The sequence below is a fragment of the Penicillium digitatum genome, chromosome 6, assembly GCF_016767815.1.
Source record: "Penicillium digitatum chromosome 6, complete sequence".
Classification (NCBI taxonomy): Eukaryota; Fungi; Ascomycota; class Eurotiomycetes; order Eurotiales; family Aspergillaceae; genus Penicillium; species Penicillium digitatum.
The window spans coordinates 1,407,862-1,424,511 of NC_089389.1; the positions used below are offsets into that span (position 1 = coordinate 1,407,862).

The 16,650-nt window shown below is 48.5% G+C and overlaps 7 protein-coding genes across 7 annotated transcripts; 5 read left to right on the forward strand and 2 right to left on the reverse strand.

Annotated features, from left to right (window-relative positions):
* Nucleotides 1–218: 218 nt before the first annotated feature.
* Nucleotides 219–1,411, reverse strand: Pdw03_5522 (Naphthalene 1,2-dioxygenase subunit alpha; the record flags this gene model as incomplete). The annotated part of the gene is made up of 2 exons (XM_014683307.1): nucleotides 219–684; nucleotides 747–1,411. The coding sequence occupies 2 exons, from the start codon at nucleotides 1,409–1,411 to the stop codon at nucleotides 219–221; spliced, it is 1,131 nt and encodes a 376-aa protein (XP_014538793.1).
* Nucleotides 1,412–2,876: 1,465 nt separating this feature from the next.
* Pdw03_5523 (Glycosyl transferase, putative) lies at nucleotides 2,877–5,065 on the reverse strand (the record flags this gene model as incomplete). Its single annotated transcript, XM_066101078.1, has 3 exons — nucleotides 2,877–4,130; nucleotides 4,190–4,909; nucleotides 4,982–5,065. 3 exons carry the CDS (start codon nucleotides 5,063–5,065, stop codon nucleotides 2,877–2,879), a joined length of 2,058 nt encoding a protein of 685 aa, XP_065958018.1.
* Nucleotides 5,066–6,266: 1,201 nt separating this feature from the next.
* Nucleotides 6,267–7,476, forward strand: Pdw03_5524 (Glycoside hydrolase, family 12; the record flags this gene model as incomplete). Its single annotated transcript, XM_014683305.1, has 4 exons — nucleotides 6,267–6,561; nucleotides 6,630–6,688; nucleotides 6,754–7,169; nucleotides 7,233–7,476. The coding sequence occupies 4 exons, from the start codon at nucleotides 6,267–6,269 to the stop codon at nucleotides 7,474–7,476; spliced, it is 1,014 nt and encodes a 337-aa protein (XP_014538791.1).
* A 470-nt stretch (nucleotides 7,477–7,946) lies between these two features.
* Pdw03_5525 (Major facilitator superfamily domain, general substrate transporter) lies at nucleotides 7,947–9,046 on the forward strand (the record flags this gene model as incomplete). The annotated part of the gene is made up of 4 exons (XM_066101079.1): nucleotides 7,947–7,963; nucleotides 8,019–8,389; nucleotides 8,644–8,748; nucleotides 8,835–9,046. 4 exons carry the CDS (start codon nucleotides 7,947–7,949, stop codon nucleotides 9,044–9,046), a joined length of 705 nt encoding a protein of 234 aa, XP_065958019.1.
* Nucleotides 9,047–9,350: 304 nt separating this feature from the next.
* Nucleotides 9,351–9,800, forward strand: Pdw03_5526 (Sucrose/H+ symporter, plant; the record flags this gene model as incomplete). The annotated part of the gene is made up of 2 exons (XM_066101080.1): nucleotides 9,351–9,462; nucleotides 9,517–9,800. 2 exons carry the CDS (start codon nucleotides 9,351–9,353, stop codon nucleotides 9,798–9,800), a joined length of 396 nt encoding a protein of 131 aa, XP_065958020.1.
* A 1,474-nt stretch (nucleotides 9,801–11,274) lies between these two features.
* On the forward strand, nucleotides 11,275–13,576 carry Pdw03_5527 (uncharacterized protein; the record flags this gene model as incomplete). The annotated part of the gene is made up of 10 exons (XM_066101081.1): nucleotides 11,275–11,336; nucleotides 11,395–11,409; nucleotides 11,470–11,511; nucleotides 11,566–11,575; nucleotides 11,626–11,642; nucleotides 11,696–12,561; nucleotides 12,759–13,045; nucleotides 13,284–13,312; nucleotides 13,375–13,503; nucleotides 13,558–13,576. 10 exons carry the CDS (start codon nucleotides 11,275–11,277, stop codon nucleotides 13,574–13,576), a joined length of 1,476 nt encoding a protein of 491 aa, XP_065958021.1.
* A 656-nt stretch (nucleotides 13,577–14,232) lies between these two features.
* On the forward strand, nucleotides 14,233–15,573 carry Pdw03_5528 (3-carboxy-cis,cis-muconate cycloisomerase; the record flags this gene model as incomplete). Its single annotated transcript, XM_066101082.1, has 4 exons — nucleotides 14,233–14,435; nucleotides 14,574–14,720; nucleotides 14,848–15,130; nucleotides 15,181–15,573. 4 exons carry the CDS (start codon nucleotides 14,233–14,235, stop codon nucleotides 15,571–15,573), a joined length of 1,026 nt encoding a protein of 341 aa, XP_065958022.1.
* Nucleotides 15,574–16,650: the final 1,077 nt, after the last annotated feature.

Sequence of the window (16,650 nt, forward strand, 5' to 3'; positions counted from 1 at the left end):
GGCGAGTGTATGATTAGATGGATGTGAATATTAGCCGAATAGACTTGATTTTAGAACATGATGTCGAAGAGGTTGTAAAAAGAGTAAGTATTCCTAATGTCAAGGCTAAAGTTCCACACAAACCGAATTTCGAAACGATTGTCAAACACCATCCTAAAACGGAACGCAACATCAAACAATGTCGTTAATCATGTTCTCTTCCCAACTTATCACCAGCTCTACACAGCGATTGCCGTTACCGCGGAGAGACCAGTGTCCATGGAGTCCTTGAAAGTGTCGACCTCAACATTGAAGCTGTGCATGCCCGTACGGAGAGCATCGTTCTCTTGATCCTGGCTGACAGCAGCATCTACAGGAAGATCGCGCTTCGCGGGCCAGATTTGATGACCTGCAGCCTCCTCTTTGGCATAGTGTTCCGTCACAACCTCCCGCACCGTCTTCTGAAAGTGAAGGGGACCCTGCTCCATCTCGGGATGAAGCTGGCCGTTGACAAAGATACCAGCGTTGAGATTCTTCTGCGTGTGCATGCACAGGTACTTGTCTTCAGACATGATTCGCTTGTACATGTCGCTGATGAGGTTGAAGGCCTCATCGGTGGCGTCCTTGTGGCGGTAGACTTCGTAACGCATTACACATTGAGTCGGGCTGGTAGGGGTGAACCGCTGCATGAAGAAGAAATGGGGACTGGGGAGGGTCAACATTGATTTTGTAATAGAGTCTGATTTAAAGAGACACTGTAGACTCACGAGATGTTGACAGAGGCATTAGGCCAGAAGTAGGTAGTTGCTATCCGGAAACCCTTATCGATCTGGTCTTGTCGCTGGGCGCCGTAGTGTTGGATGTGGCCGGCCTTGGTCTTGACGTAGTAGGAGTTGAGGTCGGCGATGGTGGGGATATCGGGATGAGCGACTTTGCAGTGGTAGCACTCGTTGTAGTTATCGGCTAGGATCTTCCAGTTAAACTCGCCTTCCATCTCCCAAGTGTGATCGAAGTTATAGTCCTCGAAGTTGTAGTGCTCGAACCGGGGTTGCTCGTCGACACCTTCGAAGTCATCATTCCAGGCAACTTCGGGGAGCTTGTTAATGTCCAGATTCACCCAGACAAATCCAGTGCGGTCAATGTGCACATGGACAGGGAAGATATCGTTGCTGTGGAAAGCAGTGATGGTTCCATTGTTGTCTTTGGCGACGGTGAACTCGTAGCCGGCAGCGTCGTAATGAACACAGTCACCGATGTTGGGGACTCGGTGCTTGTGTGTAGTAAGAAGCCACTTCCGGGAGAAGATGGATCGGCGTTCAAGCTCGTACATATCTTCGGAGGTGTACCAGGAAGCGGGTAGAGCACGGATAGGCTTCTTCTCATCCTTCGCCGGAACAGCGGAGGGACCGAAGTAGTTTCTCCAGATGGACATTGTGAATCCAAAGTCGCAGAGATAGATTTGTAATTGAAATTTCAGTAAAGGAGGTTAAGACTGAAGTTTCCACTGTGCTAATTGCACTTGGTTGCTGTGGACTAAATTTGAGCTCGGAGACGTCTTCTCTTCTAAATAGTCATCCCAATCACCGCTAACTCCTGAGCACCGAGCTTGGAACAATCAATCCGGTGCATGGCCGGGATCTCGACCTTTCGAATCCGAGTCCGGTGACATAGTTAGAGGCTGATTGTGTTGACAATAACCAGTTCTAGAGAGTGAGACCTGGATACCGATCACGTGACCGGTGGGGTATACATGCCGGACCGAGTGGCTTGAAGCCTATCAAACGCTCCTCTCATCAACAGGAGTGCTGACGTGTGTGGGCAGTTGACGGTTCGGGGTAAATCTGACCCCCGCAGGCAGTTTATTAATACCTTAAAATTGAAGTGTTTGTTCGCCGAGGCTGCAAAACCGGGGTATTGGGAGAGTCTGCCGCGAGACATTCTATAAACCAATGGGAACGGCAAGGCAGGATTCACTTCCGGTAACGCCGGTGCCAGACTCGTCACTAGAACTAGTAGGAGTCGTAGTCCTTTTGCTTTTGTGATGTTTTCTGGGGGTAACCCAACATCATCATCTTCCTCGTATGGGATTAGAATTCGAATAGAGGTTCCTCGACTGAACCCGGCTGATGCACTCAGATTCAAAAAGAAAGAGATTCATGTGCAAGTAAATTGATGTTTCAGATAGAATTTCCAAGTGTCGTGGCGTGTGGAGTATTTTGGCAGTGAAGGGGTCAAGACCAAAGAGCGTGGGCTAATGTCGGAGCTAGTAACAAACCCTTGTCTTTTTTCCCAATGAAATACAAAAGTCCAAGTCACCTGTCTCAAGGATGAAAAACACACGAATCGGTTTCATCAAGTTTGACACGATGACCTTTCCATCAGCTCTAGGGCAAGCAACGTTCCCCAAAACAGCGATGACCCTGATCGCCATCTTCAGACATCGAACGAACATGTCCGATCAAGGTGTCAAGTCCCAAACGGACACCAACGAGAAGGCAAACTGTTGAGGCAAATGGGGGATCTCAGGCCTCAATGCAGAATTAATAAAAATAGCTCAGGCAAACCCGTCTCCGAAATAAAACCGGCGCCTATAGAACCAACCATTGGCCGAGAAGGATCTGGGTCTAGGATTGTACTAAATTATGATCACCACGTATTTCATGTACGGAACACACAGCCCCGATGGGGCACTTTTAATGGAGATGATCATGTGTATTTTTATGTACGGAGTACTCCAACAAAGACTCAATATGCAGTACACCAGAACACAAAAGCTGAACGCCACTCTCCAAGGTGTAGATACATAGCGCACGACATAAATAGAAAGGCTTGCAATTGAAGCATGTGACACGTTAGCTATACAGACGGATTCCCGAAGATCGCGGGGGAAATCATGATTAGAAAATAAACGAGTAGACGAATACCAAAATCGTGGCTACGGTGGCAACCGTGTATTCGAGCTCGAACCAAGCAGCCTGGCCACCGAAGGCGATCTTTTTACTCTTCTTGGTCGGGTGCGCGACACCGGTCTTGGGGTCGCGCGTCAGCAGTTCCTCACGTTCGGGCATTTTCGGCGGGTCGATCGCATAGGAGACCGGGGTCCACAGTGAAGTGCAGATGAAAAGGAAGGTCAACGGAGGCCAGAAAGCGTGCGTGATGAGGCACAGGATGATATCTCTGAAGCCATTATTCTGGTTGAAGCAGCGGTAGGAGGAGATGACGACCGCAATAAGGGTGACATAGACGAAGGCAAGGTGGAAGCTGGCCATGTAATTGAGCAGGATCACGCGCAGGCGGACAAACATGTTCTTGGACTTCTTTGGGTCACGCTCGTTCAGAGCTGAGCCCAGAGAACCCGTTGGCTTGAAGGCTTGAGTCTGACCACCCAACCAGGTGGGCAGGAAGAAGGAGCGCACAATGCAGAGAGCGATGTAGGGCGACATCCAAAGTTGATAGCGGGAGCCTCGTTGACCGGTGTGGTAGCCGGCCGGGATGAACAGGGCCATTTCACAGAGACGGTTGGAGATGGTTGCGGCGAAGCAGGCCCAGATTAGCCAGCGGAGTTGCTCTTCAGTCGCGAATGCGACGAGGCGTTTGCCCCACAAGAGGATGACCGGGATGGCAAAGAGGGAGATAGTCAGCAGAAGAGTGTAGACACTGAGAGTTGCGTAGAGGAAGCCAGAGAAACGCTGAGCAAAGGTCATCTGTCGAACGGCGTCACCCCAGAGGCAAAACTTGAGCTTGACAGCTGTGTCGACAGTTCCAATTGCCCATCGCGTACGCTGCTTAAGATGTCCACCAAAGTCTTCCGGCACGGTACCAAATTGAAGAGCCTCGTGGATGTATGCGGTTTTCCATCCTCTGCCAAGCATGAGAGTCGAGGTCGCAACATCTTCAGCCAACGAACCAAGCGGGAAATTGCCAATCTCTTCAAGAGCCTCGCGTCGAACGACGTAACCAGATCCTGTGCACCAAGCCACACCGAGTGCGTCCTTGATGGGCTCAATAACATGCACGAAGAAATCCAGACTCTGAGCCAGCGGGTCGGATGCAGGGGTGTTGTAGAAAAGCTGCGGCGGGCATGCAAGGGCCATCTTGGGATCCACCAGCAAGTGGGGAAGAATCGCGCGAAGCCAGTCTTGTTCGGGAATCTATAGATTGTCAGTACTCAAAATCAAGCTTCATTGTAGACTGGGTGTTTGTAATTTACCATATCAGCATCGAGGGCAGCCATGAACTGGCCGGCGCCTCCAGGCAAAAGGTTGGTTTGGTCCAGACCATAGTTCAGGTTACCGGCCTTGAAATGGTGGGGCTTTCCGGGGATCTTTTCACGAGCCATGTATATCACATTGGGATGGTTCAAGGCGAGTTGGTTGCAGGCAGCTTCAAGGGTGAGGGAGTGGGCGTCATCCAAGATAATGACCCTCATCTGGTCGCGGGGATAGTCCTGGTCACATGCACCACGGACGGTATCGAGAACAACCTCGTCATCCTCTCCACAGCAAGTGATAAACACATCTACCGTAGGGCATTCAACACCGGTCAATCTCAGCTTGGCGCGGCCTCTCTTCTTCAAGGCCATCATAGTCCAGCAGTTGTGCATGAGGGAGGGGATCGAAACAGCGATTTCAATGGCCACAAAGACCCAAGCTCCAGCATATGAGACATGAGCATCGTTTTGGGCCAAAATGATGCAGGCGATTCTCAGACCCAGGTAGAACAAGTAGATTCCGGTGTTGGCTAATGTGAGAAATGGTACCAGGAAAAAGACCCATCTCTTCCATCCTTTCCATGTCTCCGCATCATCGCGGTCATGAATGCGAGCAATTGATCCAGATTTGACCCAGTCCTTCTCAAATGAAGGAGGAGCTGGTGAGCTCACTAGGGGAGCAAGACTCTGGTGGCTTGCTTGCACTCCATGGTTCTGGTACTGTACGGGAAAAATTTGTTAGGTTGTGGTCTATACCGAGAACCAAGAGAATAAGGAAAAATTTAGACTAACTAAAGTTGGTGAAGCCGACCGGGAATCATACGGCGTACGTGAGTCCCAGGGTGAGTTGTTGAAGGAATCAGAGTGACCCGACATTCGTGCGGTAGGTTGAAGCCAAACTGGTTGGCCGTAATCATCGGTAGGGAGATGACCCGGTCTGACTGGAGTAAGAGGCCTCGGAGATGATGAGGACGCGGAAGGCTCTGGATGTTCGAAGCTGGTGTTTGGATGGATGCCTCGATAGGTATTCAGTTCTACCTTTTCATCCTGATCATCAGGACCATAACGTCTGTCCATCTCGAGACGAAAAGGTCAAAAGACGAGGAATGTGGAATCTTGCGAACGTTGAAAACGAGTGTGATCAGCCCAAAGAGCCGGAATGGAAGGATGGAAGAGAAAACTCACATTCCTTAGTATTTTAGCGTACGGTACCGGCGATCTCAAAGGGCAGATGTTTAAGCCCTGAGGCTAGTGCACGCCAAGGGCTGAGGTACATGGCCGCTTTGGGCCGCAGCCGCGAGCAAAAATAGATTTTCACTCGTTTTCCCTGATTTTCCCTGATTTTCCCCGATGTTTACGATTTTGGTTGATATTGGTTGATTTTTCATTTTTGATTTAATCATTTTTAATCATTTTTAATCAAATTTTAATTCTTTTAATCCTTTTAATCCTTTTTAATAACTTGTTAATCATTTTTTAAAACGTAATGTTTCACTTCTACCACTGGTTTCTTACGCAATTTGTCTGACTTTGTAGGTATTTTCTGGTTGCATCAAGCGGGTCCTGTCATTTCTTCTCTTTTTTTTGGGCTTTGTAAATTTCAGTAATATTACATGGTTTCCATTTTCATTTCTAAAATAGTCACCTGACTCAACCAATCATCATATACCGGTGAAACTCCACCGGAGCACATGACGTGGTTTCGTACCTGAACTGTACCTGAATCCTGTACTGTACGGAGTACTGCAGAGCGAATGCAGTATATGAGCACACCATTACCACGCTAACCTTGGCAAAGACCCCGCTTAAGGCCCTTTCCTTATCAACAAGACTCAACACTTAGCCCCGATCGTCCTAAACATACTAACCCAATGCATCTCGACCTTCCCATTCATCCATCCACATATTGGTGTGGGATGTGATACCAATAATTTCGCCTTTGCTATTCGCTGTTCACCTTGCGATTTTTTTTTTTTTTTTTTTCTTTTTTTGATCCCTCTCATCTTCGGGTTGCTTATCACTCTCACTTGCTCACTATCGCTTACTTGTTGAATTTAGACGCCTCTCGTTTTTGATCATGGTTTTTGGAATAGGACTGGTTGTCAATGCGGTCCTTGTGGCCATCCCAATTGGGGGAACCGTTGGAGCTCTCATGGGCCTTGACGCCCACCGAGCCGCTACGGGTCAGAAGCCTCTATTCACCGGGGGGGACAACAACGATAGCGGCGACATCGGTACCGGCGGCGGCAGCACTGGCGGTGGTGGCAGTGGTGGCGGTCATAACACTGTCACGAATAACGGCGTGGAGAACACCAGGTATTGCGATCTGTCTTGGGGAATCAACCCACCGTCGAAAACCGAACAATTCACTCGTAGGTACCCTCAAACCTACCAGCCCGGGAGCTGCTGATTCTTGAACAACGATTGACCAAACCTACAGTGAATCCCAATCAATGGGGTGTGACAAAAGATTCGACAGGAAATGGGCTATGTATGAATGTATGTATTGAACCCACCCATCCAAAATTTTACCAAGAGCGTACTAATGCAGCATCTTGACTTAGATCACAACGTTGGTCAACCAGACCTATGCCGCCCAGACTGCTCCCGAATTCTCCGTCACCTGGCAATTTGACCCTGGCCCGGAGACTTCACCTGTCCACGGATACCCGAATATTCGTGTCGACGATGTGTTGCCAAAGAAGATGGATCAGATCTCGGAATTGTACCTTGACCTGAGTTGGACATATGGAGTGGGTGACACGGTCGCCGCGTCAACAGATGTAACAGCGTTGAGCAAGGAAAATCTTGCTACAAACGTCGCTATTGATATGTTCTTGGACGCCGATGCCGACAATGCCAAGAATGGGACTCAGGCGAAATTCGAGGTCATGGTTTGGTTCTGGATGTCCAGCGTGGAGGCCCAGCCCCATGGATGGGGGAACCCAGTAATGAACAGGACCTTGGAAGGAACGGAATTGTGAGTTGAAGTTCAACTTGTACCTGACATATCCCACCATACGCTGACATTTATTCTCACTAGCAAACTTTACGCTGGCCAAAATGACAACAAGCAGTACGTTCTGTCCTGGGTTCCGGAAGGGGCCATCGAGAAGTTCACTGGAGACATCTATCCTCTCATCACCGATCTGTACAACTTTGGAGGAAGTGACTACCCGGCCAGAGATGACTACCTTGGCAGTCTCAGTTTCGGAACAGAAGTATACTCGGTGAACAGCAATGTCACCTTCTGGGCCGAGAAGTACAAGATCGACATCAAGAGTTGAGGAAGGGGTATATAATGTATGATTATGAGCATTTACTTTGCGGCTTTTTCCATTTTATATCGATACACATCCAGCGTTACATATTATGTCAGTTCTGCAATTTCCTCTTCAATGTCTTGTTTTCGATCTTTAAACCCCGGGCTACTCCGCGCCTTGCCAACCGTTTGCCAAGCATCTAACCTTTGAAAACGATGACGAACCATCACACGTCCAAATTTCTTTCCTTCAATGGTACGAACCTGATCAGTCAAGATCAGGTGGTGTCAATGTTGCAAGCTCAGCTACCAGAATTGCGAACGCTCGCATATCAGACTCGGCCCAGTCTCCGATTCCTTACCTAGACCAAATGGTACCCCAAGGACATGTCACACTCGAAAGAAAAAGCTCGTCCCCAAACTGGACATCATGATCCTGATCTTTGGCTGCCTTTCATTCTTCGCCAAAATACCTTGACCAACAGGCAATCGCCAATGCCTAGTTACCATATGTCGGTATTGTCCTCGGTCTAGCAGACAACCCCGGTTATTAACAACCTATTACAGAGGCATGAAAGAAGTCCTTAACCTACATGGAAACGAATTGAACTCCATAACAGTGGTATTCTGGGCCTCGCATTGCACCTCCCTGATACCGGCCTGCTACTGGCCAACGCGCATGCGTGTCAACATTGTGCTGCCGACTTTGGAAATCGGTCGGGAACTCTTCACCTTCGGCTGTGCTTGGGCACATAATTTAAATTTGAATTGCGCAATGCACTTCCTCATCCGGATCTGCGAGTCTTGCTTCAACACTGGCGTCATCTATATCATCCGGTCGTGGTATAAACCCGACGCGTCACCTCGCCGGGCTGCGATTATCTTTGTCGCTTCTCCACTTGGAACTATCTTCGCGGCCTATTTGCAAGCTATTGCTTGTACGAATTTGGAGGACAAACATGGATTGCCTGGGTGGAGATATTTGGTTCTATTATGTTCAAGACTTTGGTGTTCTTGGCACTGACCCGGTGGCAGATGGCTGTTCATTGTTTGCACTATTATCATGATTCCCATTTGCATTGTACAAGTCATACCCTACCCTGAGGCATTTCATTTATTCATCCACTACAGGCCAGTGGATATATCAATTTGCCTGACGTGCCTCACCGCTCAAAACCACGGTTTCTAACAGTGATCGCGCTCGACTTGGCCAACATTCGTCCGAGGGGTCTGGCAGCACCAAGTGAATTAAAGTCTCGCGGGCCATCTTCAAAAGGGTCTTCGGATGATGGCATTGGTATGTTTGTGTTGTGCAATGGATCTTAGTGGACCAGAATTTCACCTTCTCGACGCCCTATAGCTTATATCTCAGGACTAAACCAGATACCTACTTCGTCTCAACGGTGAACACCCTGCCGAAAATTGCAACAGCATTGCCTGTCATAGCCGCGCTAGTGGTGGGCGTTACCGCTGATCGGCTAGGCCATGGCAGCATGGACACAGATCTTTCAGCATCCGGCAACTTCTGGCCCCAACTTTCGAGCGGATTTCATCTTAAATCTAGTTACAACTGTCGCATGATTCTTGAGCGTTAGCTTAATCGCCTTTCTTGCATACGCGAAAAAGAACGAATGTCTTCTAACGGGTCACAAATATTGACCGAGCTGCAAATCATCACCATGTGTCATTAGGGTTGTTAAGCTGTCAAAAGTGCCGACGCTAGTCGAAAGGTGAGAATGTGGCGCCGTTCAAAGGTTTTCATTTGCCTTTTCAACGTCTTGGCATCACGACATCCCGGGATCCACCTTGATTTTGATCGTTCTATATAATTTCGACTGGTCCATCTTTTTTGTTGAATAGTGATATATTTCTAAGAAACGGAATAGAAGGCCTTTGACCATGGCTCCTAATGAGCCAGAAGTTACTTCTGAGCAAACCTATGACTCTCGGATTACTCGGTCTCGGTCGTCTTGGTACCGCTCCATTCCCTTCCAGATTGCTGTTGCCAGTGGTGTCTCGTTCACCGCTCCTGGAATGTGAGATGCACTGAACAACCTCGGAGCAGGCGGGGCAGCCGAGCCCTACGCTGTCTCCGCAGCGAATGCTCTGGTCTACGGTCTGTTTGCCGTTGTTTGTGTAGCCGCCGGTGCAATCAACAACCGTATCGGTCTTCGGTACGGTCTAGTTCTTGATGCAATCGGTTACCCGATGTATGGTTCTGGTTTGTACACTAACAACTACCACCCCATGACATGGTTCCTGCTCTTCAGCTCTGCGCTGTGCTTCGATCTGCATGGTGCTCCAGATTCAACCCGGGAACCCACGTTTTTAATTTTGATAGACAGATGAGATACCCCACATGCTCCCACTCAACGCCGAGCATTATGTATAAAAAAATGATAGAACTATAGAATAGACAAATCTGGGAAATGGGCACAGCAGATAGGCATTGTTTATTTGAACTTTCTTCAAGGATTTCTATAGAGCACTTGAACCATTATAGAGTTTCAACGAAGGTAAATTTCCAATCCTTTATAGTTCAGAATGCTAATCTACATGTGTAACCCTTTTAAGTAATAAAGTTACAAAGATGCTCGACCGCTTATGCAGCTGTGAGGCGTCATTTTTGGAGACTTTTCAGGCGGACTTTTAGATGTATACAAACGTGGGGGAAAAAAAACATAACTCGTGCTGGGGCCTATTCTATGTATAACCAGGGAAATAAAATCTTCAAATTAGACTCAAATTAAGTAGCAGACGGCAAAAGTACAGCCTGTAATAGTCTCAAACGAGGCCGTTTTAGGTCGCCCATCTGTTACGCTTCCTGCCGTGGGCCAGCAAACAGCTAGCACCTGGCGCTCCAGCGAGATCACTCCGTATACTTACGTGTATTTCTCATCGATTATATCGACATAGCCACTAGGCATCGTTTTACTCTATCATGATGAGCTCGTAGATGGTACTTACTGCGAGGTTGGAGGGACTACTAGGAAGAAGAAGTGGGTGCGGCGTGAATAAAAGTACATGAATTTAGGAATGTGATACAGCACAGCATCTCTGTCAAGGCGGACAATGCAAATATCCATGAATGTCTATGGACACGGAGTACTCCGTACAGCGATCGGGATCATAGCAGGCACCTGTCACGTCCTACAAGCTTAGGTGGGCCCGCCTAATAGCTCTTTTAGTACTCCGTAAAGAGAGTGGTTTGATCAATTTTCTATACTATTCCTCCTTGAACGATTCTTCCAATCCCTAAGCAGGTGATTAGTCAGGGACCAAAATGCTGCGGCTGGAATTCTGTTGTAAAACCTACCATCCACAGTCCATTATGGGATGATCCTCACGACCCAGTCTAGGCATCCCTACTCCGTACATGAACTCCAACTAGTCTTCTTCCCAAATCTTCCACTGACCTAAGTACTCCTCTATCGACTCACATGTCCACAATCGCATTGTATTTACAAGCGACAGCTTTAGTATCATTGGCATATCAACTTCCAGAATTATAATCACTGCAGCTGACAAAGTTGAACTCGAAGACGCGCCAATTCGCGTATGGTTTTGGAACGATAATCCCAAGCCTCCAGTGGTATTTTTGAGTTCAGACAGGTGCCTCCATAAGTATTTGAAGCCGGGTCCAGTGTGTCGTAGAACCCATCTTTAATTACTTCGATCTCAATTATTTTTGATTGGAGTATCGGCTGCCGTAATTATCCGGGTTGACCAAAGTGGCCCTAAACTTAGAACGGCCAAAGGTTCCCGATGGTTTACAACTCTGCCGGTCTCGTTGAGAATCTCTGCGGGAGTCGGATACTCACAGATGGAGCCTCAACCCAACTCACCTGTTTCAGCGACAACCCTCCACCGAATCGGGCAGGCGAGGTATGTTAGTTATATGTTAGATCTTGACCTAGACGAGTGCTAATCGACTGGTCTTCAGTGATCATTGTAGAAGGTAAAACAGATTGGCAATTTTCAAGCAGCCATCCAGTTGCTAAATGTTGAGGGAATGTAGAAAGAAAATCAAGTGTGACGGGGTGATGGGGCATTTCCATCGGTCCGAACTTCCACCCTTGCGTTCACGTCGAAGAGAATTGACATATGTGCGCAGTGTCGGGGTTGTGAGAAGGCCGGACTAGTTTGTGAAGTTTCTGCTACACTCAGGAGACAGACGAAGTGCGAGGATACGTGATTATCCGCTGACCCATTTCTATCTCTGGAAATATCCAACTGTCTTCTAGATTCACCTCGGATGAACAAAGACCAGAGCAGCGTCAGGCCGAGCTGACAAGATGCCAACAAAAGCTCAAGGCAGAGAAAGATCGAAGCGCAACTTTTCGACAGAAGTTATCCCGTCAAGAACAGCTCAGGCTTCCGCTTAACCCAGTAACAACCACAAGTTTAGTCGAGCCTCGAGGGCCAGTTCGCGCCGAGGGACGCCCAGCTGACGACCCAGCATATGTTATCAAGCATACGGGTCGATTGGTTCATGATGAAAAAGGTGTCGGTCGCTTTGTGGGCTCAACTACTGGTGTTCATTTTGTTTTGACTGTTGAGCAAGAGTGTCAAAAAGCACTCGATCTTTCAGGCATGTTTCCGGAAAGCTGCTTCCGCCTGTTTTTGGTCGAACTGTCTCCCAGTAGGGGATCTTCTCTAGCAACCATCTTTTCGGATAAACACGAAATGATCAGACAGTGTCTAGCTGATCCGTCAGTACACCACTGTCAGCAAGCAGATGCTTTTCATCCAGAAATGGGAAGCATTCTGTCCCATCCTTGTGAGAAAACAACTCATGACAGATATACGGGATTTAATGATCGCATTATGATCGCAAAATACAGCCCAGGTGGTCACGGTGCCATTGATTACTCTACAATCTTGACATTGCTGATGATCTTAAACATCCATGAATCTGCTGCCGATGCTACGAACCAACTTCATGAACAGAGTCTGGATTCCTTAAATAGACTTTCTTTGGCCCATAGCTTGATTGAAAAAGTTGTCAGTCAAGAAAATCTCATGAGTCTGCAGGCTTTTGTCCCTTTTGGCGCTTTACAACCAACTAAAGGATCACCGTCTGACTCTCACAACCCTCAACGGCATGATTGTCAGCCTTGCTCAATCTGTGGGCCTCCATAGACACGCAAGGCGATTCAAAATGGGGGTGGGTGAAATAGAGCTTCGGAAACGCTTGTGGTGGTGGGTTTAAGCTCCAATGACAGGGGTAAGCACATAGTACTTGATGGTCTTTTCATTGTCAGAACCGCGTCACCGAGGCTCGGACTATACTCGCTTTTTTGATAGACCTCCCGGAGGATGCATCTGGGACATCGGGGGAAATCGCTAGCATTGAAAAGTCCCTTGAAAGAACCGCACAAAGCGCGGCGTGCCTTCAAGATCTTCTCAAGATGGGAGAGGATCGCCTGCTGTATCGTTTCTTTATCTGCATCTTGCTCTACTTCTTCTCAGCAGATATCGGGCGGGACTTTGCCTCGGTCTATTCTTCGGTGATTTTTGAGCAAGGTCTAGGGCTGGGTGCTGAGACATCCCGGATTCTCTCCGGTGGTACACTTACCTGGAAGTTCCCTCTCGTGCTTTGTATTCTTCTTCGCCATCGATAGATTTGGTCGTCGCATCACTTTGATGGTGACCGGAGGTGGAACGGCTAGCTGCCTGCTGGGTCTGGTGATTGTGACGTCTTTCCCCCATTCCAACTATGCCGCACAGATTGTCAGTGTCCTTTTTGTCATCCTGGTCAATTTCTTCATTCCGATCGAATTCCTCCAATGCACGGAAGTGGCACCTATTCGTCTCCGTGTGGCTACGTAGAGTGTTTCTACTGCGAATCACTGGCTTTGGTACGCACACCCCTTTGTTCAGGAAAATCGTGTCGCCAAGCACATTCTCATGTTCACGATAGGAACTTCGTGGTTCCTATGATTGCGCCAGTCGCAATAATAACGATTGTATATCAGGACGACATTGTTTATACGTGCATTGGTGCACTGATGCATTCGTCCCTATCTCTGTCTAAATCGTATACCCCGATGTGAGTTTCCGTGATCTGGTATCAGTTGTGAGGCCGTTGACTGATCATCTTCAGACTATGGGACGTTCTCTAGATGAGGTTGACCTCATCTTCCGCGAGTCCATCGGGGTGGTCAACTGTTCGGTTTGCTAATAACCGACCTATTGAGGCCATGCCCACAATCTTTCCGAGGCATTTCAAAGAAACGTGAAGGGAAGCAAGAAGAGTACTCTGCCAGGCCTGTGAGCGAGTAAAGTTTGGCTCTTCATGCTTTTCGTTGCTATAATCCATCTTCGGGGCAGTTAACAGTCAACCAGGTACAATTTCGGCCAAAATTAAGACAAGTCAACAAGGCTATTTATGTGTCCAAATAATCGCTTTTCTCCGTATTACGCAGCTAGTCTTCAATCTCTTGCCGCTGTCCCTTTGAGGTTCTATTGTGTTTTTATTCATTTCCAGGCCATGGAAACAAAAGATGACATTGAAAATTTCCCAGATTAAAATCAAGTCCTACGGATCAGTGTATCTAAGTCTATACTGGAACCGATGGGGAATGAGACTACGCCCGGGGCCAACTCCACCAGACCTTCGGCATAAGAGCCTGTTCCGAAGCGATCAAACCATCCCAGCATTATGCCAACTCCGCGTGAGGGTGAAACAAAATGGAAGATAACATCAGTCGAATAACTAACCCTTTTGATCACTCCTTGTCCTTATCCTGGCACCCAAAATTCGCGAATTACCCTCATCATGGCTGTCTCCGCCCTCGCCTCTCGCATTTTCCGCAACTTGTTCGGAACACAAGAAATTCGGGACATCTTCACCGATAAGGCAGATGTGCAATCCCTAATTGAAGTCGAAGCTGCTTTGGCGCGCGCCGAAGCAGCTGTTGGTGTGATCCCCGCCGACGCAGGAAAGGCACTTACCGACGCTTTTGCACGCCTTCAGATTGAGTACGTCGCAATCACACAGATCCGCGCCAGAAAATCATTGACCCTCATACGGCTCTCATTTTAGCTAAGAGCGCCTAGCAGTTGAAACGGATATCGTCGGATATCCTGTTCTCCCATTGGTTCGGCAATTGGTTGAAGGTACACCCGACGAGATGGCCAAGTTTATCCACTGAGGGGCGACGATGCTTCCATGCTTCAGATGAAGCGCGGTATCATTCTGGTGAAAAGAGAGCTTGAGATCCTGAAGGGGATTCTGAAGGGCCTTGTGGCTACCCATCGTGACACGTGGGTTCTTCTTCCTCGTTTTCACGAGGTGAACTAATGGTAAACGCAGTCCAATGGCAGGCCGAATGCATTTACAGCACGCTCTACCTTGCACCTTTGGATATTGATGTGCAGTATACCTCTCCAGCATCCTCCGAAACTCGGAGCGGATCGAGGAGATCGAGCAGCGGTGCCTGCTTGTCCAGTTCGGTGGTGCGGCGGGCATAATCGCTTCATTGGGTGCCGACGATACAGGGCTCCGGGTTCGGGAGCAGCTTGCCGTCGAACTTGGATTGAACAATCCCGATATCACTTGGCATGTTGCGCTGGATAACGTGGCGGAGATCCTCAACTTCCTGGCTCTTGCGGGTGGCACATTAGGGAAGATTGTATTGGACATGATGAAAATGTCTTCGAATGAGTTTGACGAGGTCGCGGAGCCCTTTGTGCCTCACCGGGGGCTTCGTCCACGATGCCCCAGAAGCGTAATCCTATCTCCAGTGAGGTGATCCTGGCTGCGTCGAAGATGCTGCGTGCCAATGCGTCACTAGGATTAGATGTCATGGTTACCGACTATGAGCGTGCCTCTGGGCCGTGGCATTTGGAGTGGGTGGCTCTTCCTGATGCTGTCGTGACTGCAGTGGGCGTTTTGCACCGGACGGATTGCGCTCTCGGGGGATTGGGGGTTAACGTTGACTCGATGAAACGCCATCTGTATTCCACACAGGGGTTGATTGTGGGCGAGGCTGTGATGATGGGACAGGCACCGCATTTGGGACAACAAGGAGCTCATGATCTCGTTTATGAGGCCTGCAAATGTGTCATTGAACAGAATCGGACCTTGCTTGAAATTCTTCCGGAGTTGCCTCCTTGAATGGAATCGCGACGCCAGAACAGCTAGCGGCTTTCTGCGACCCATTGAAGTAAATGGGAACTAGCCAGTTGATGGTTGATGAGATGGTGAAGCGTGCCGTTTAGTCGATTTTCGTGTTCAACATATCAATCGAAGTTAAGGATCGACGATGATGAACCATCAACGAGAGTGAAGCACAACTCTTCCCTGTGCTGTGGTACACAATTTCGTACAACATTTCCAAGATGATTCCTTTTGAAGACCGGCGGCCTGGTCTTCCCAGATAGGCCATGTCGTGTCTGAAGCACCTCGGGCAGTAGAGTCAACATTTTTGGGAGTGAACGTTGTTGGATTTCGCTTTTTTTTTTCGATAACATCCGGTCCAGGCCCCCCTGATTGCTTGGTAGCCCAGACAAAACCTGAGGTCCATATCCTTTGACCCCGCGAAGCCGAATTGCTTCCGGCAGATGTTGAGGGAATTTTGAATGTCCCCAAGCCTTTGTTGCCTCTTGTTTTCGGAGTGGTGAGTAGCGTCAATAAAAGCCGACGGACTATCGAGGAGACTGTATCTTTTTAACTCCTTATCTGTTGTGTACTAGGCCGTGATTAGGATGGTCCTGTCGGTTATGGTGCCGCACCAGTCCGCTGAAGCTGTCTCTGTTATAGAGTGGACGAACTTTGGTGGTTGGTCCACGATGAGGTTGCGTGTTGATGGCGGGCCCTCAGCTATCTCCGGCTCTCTAAAGATCTATCCTCCAAGCCCCCACGATATCAAGTTTCTCTCCATAGGGCGGCCCTAATGTACATGTACATGTCAACTAGCTGTATGGTCTCTGGTGTGTTGTTTCACGCTTCTCTAGCCGTTGTAGTCCGGTGATTCCATCGCCGTGGAAGACTTTGGAGTGGGTGGGGTATTTGCATCGTAGAAACCGAGGGCAGAGAATCTGTAAGAAACGAAGACTACCCAAATCCCCAAAAGACGGGATCAGACGGTAAAAGTGGCTACCTCTTGTGATTTTGGGCATCGAATCGTACAATCTACTGCAATATAGAGGACAATGATCCTTGGATTTATGTGCATCATGCATCCCGTACCAA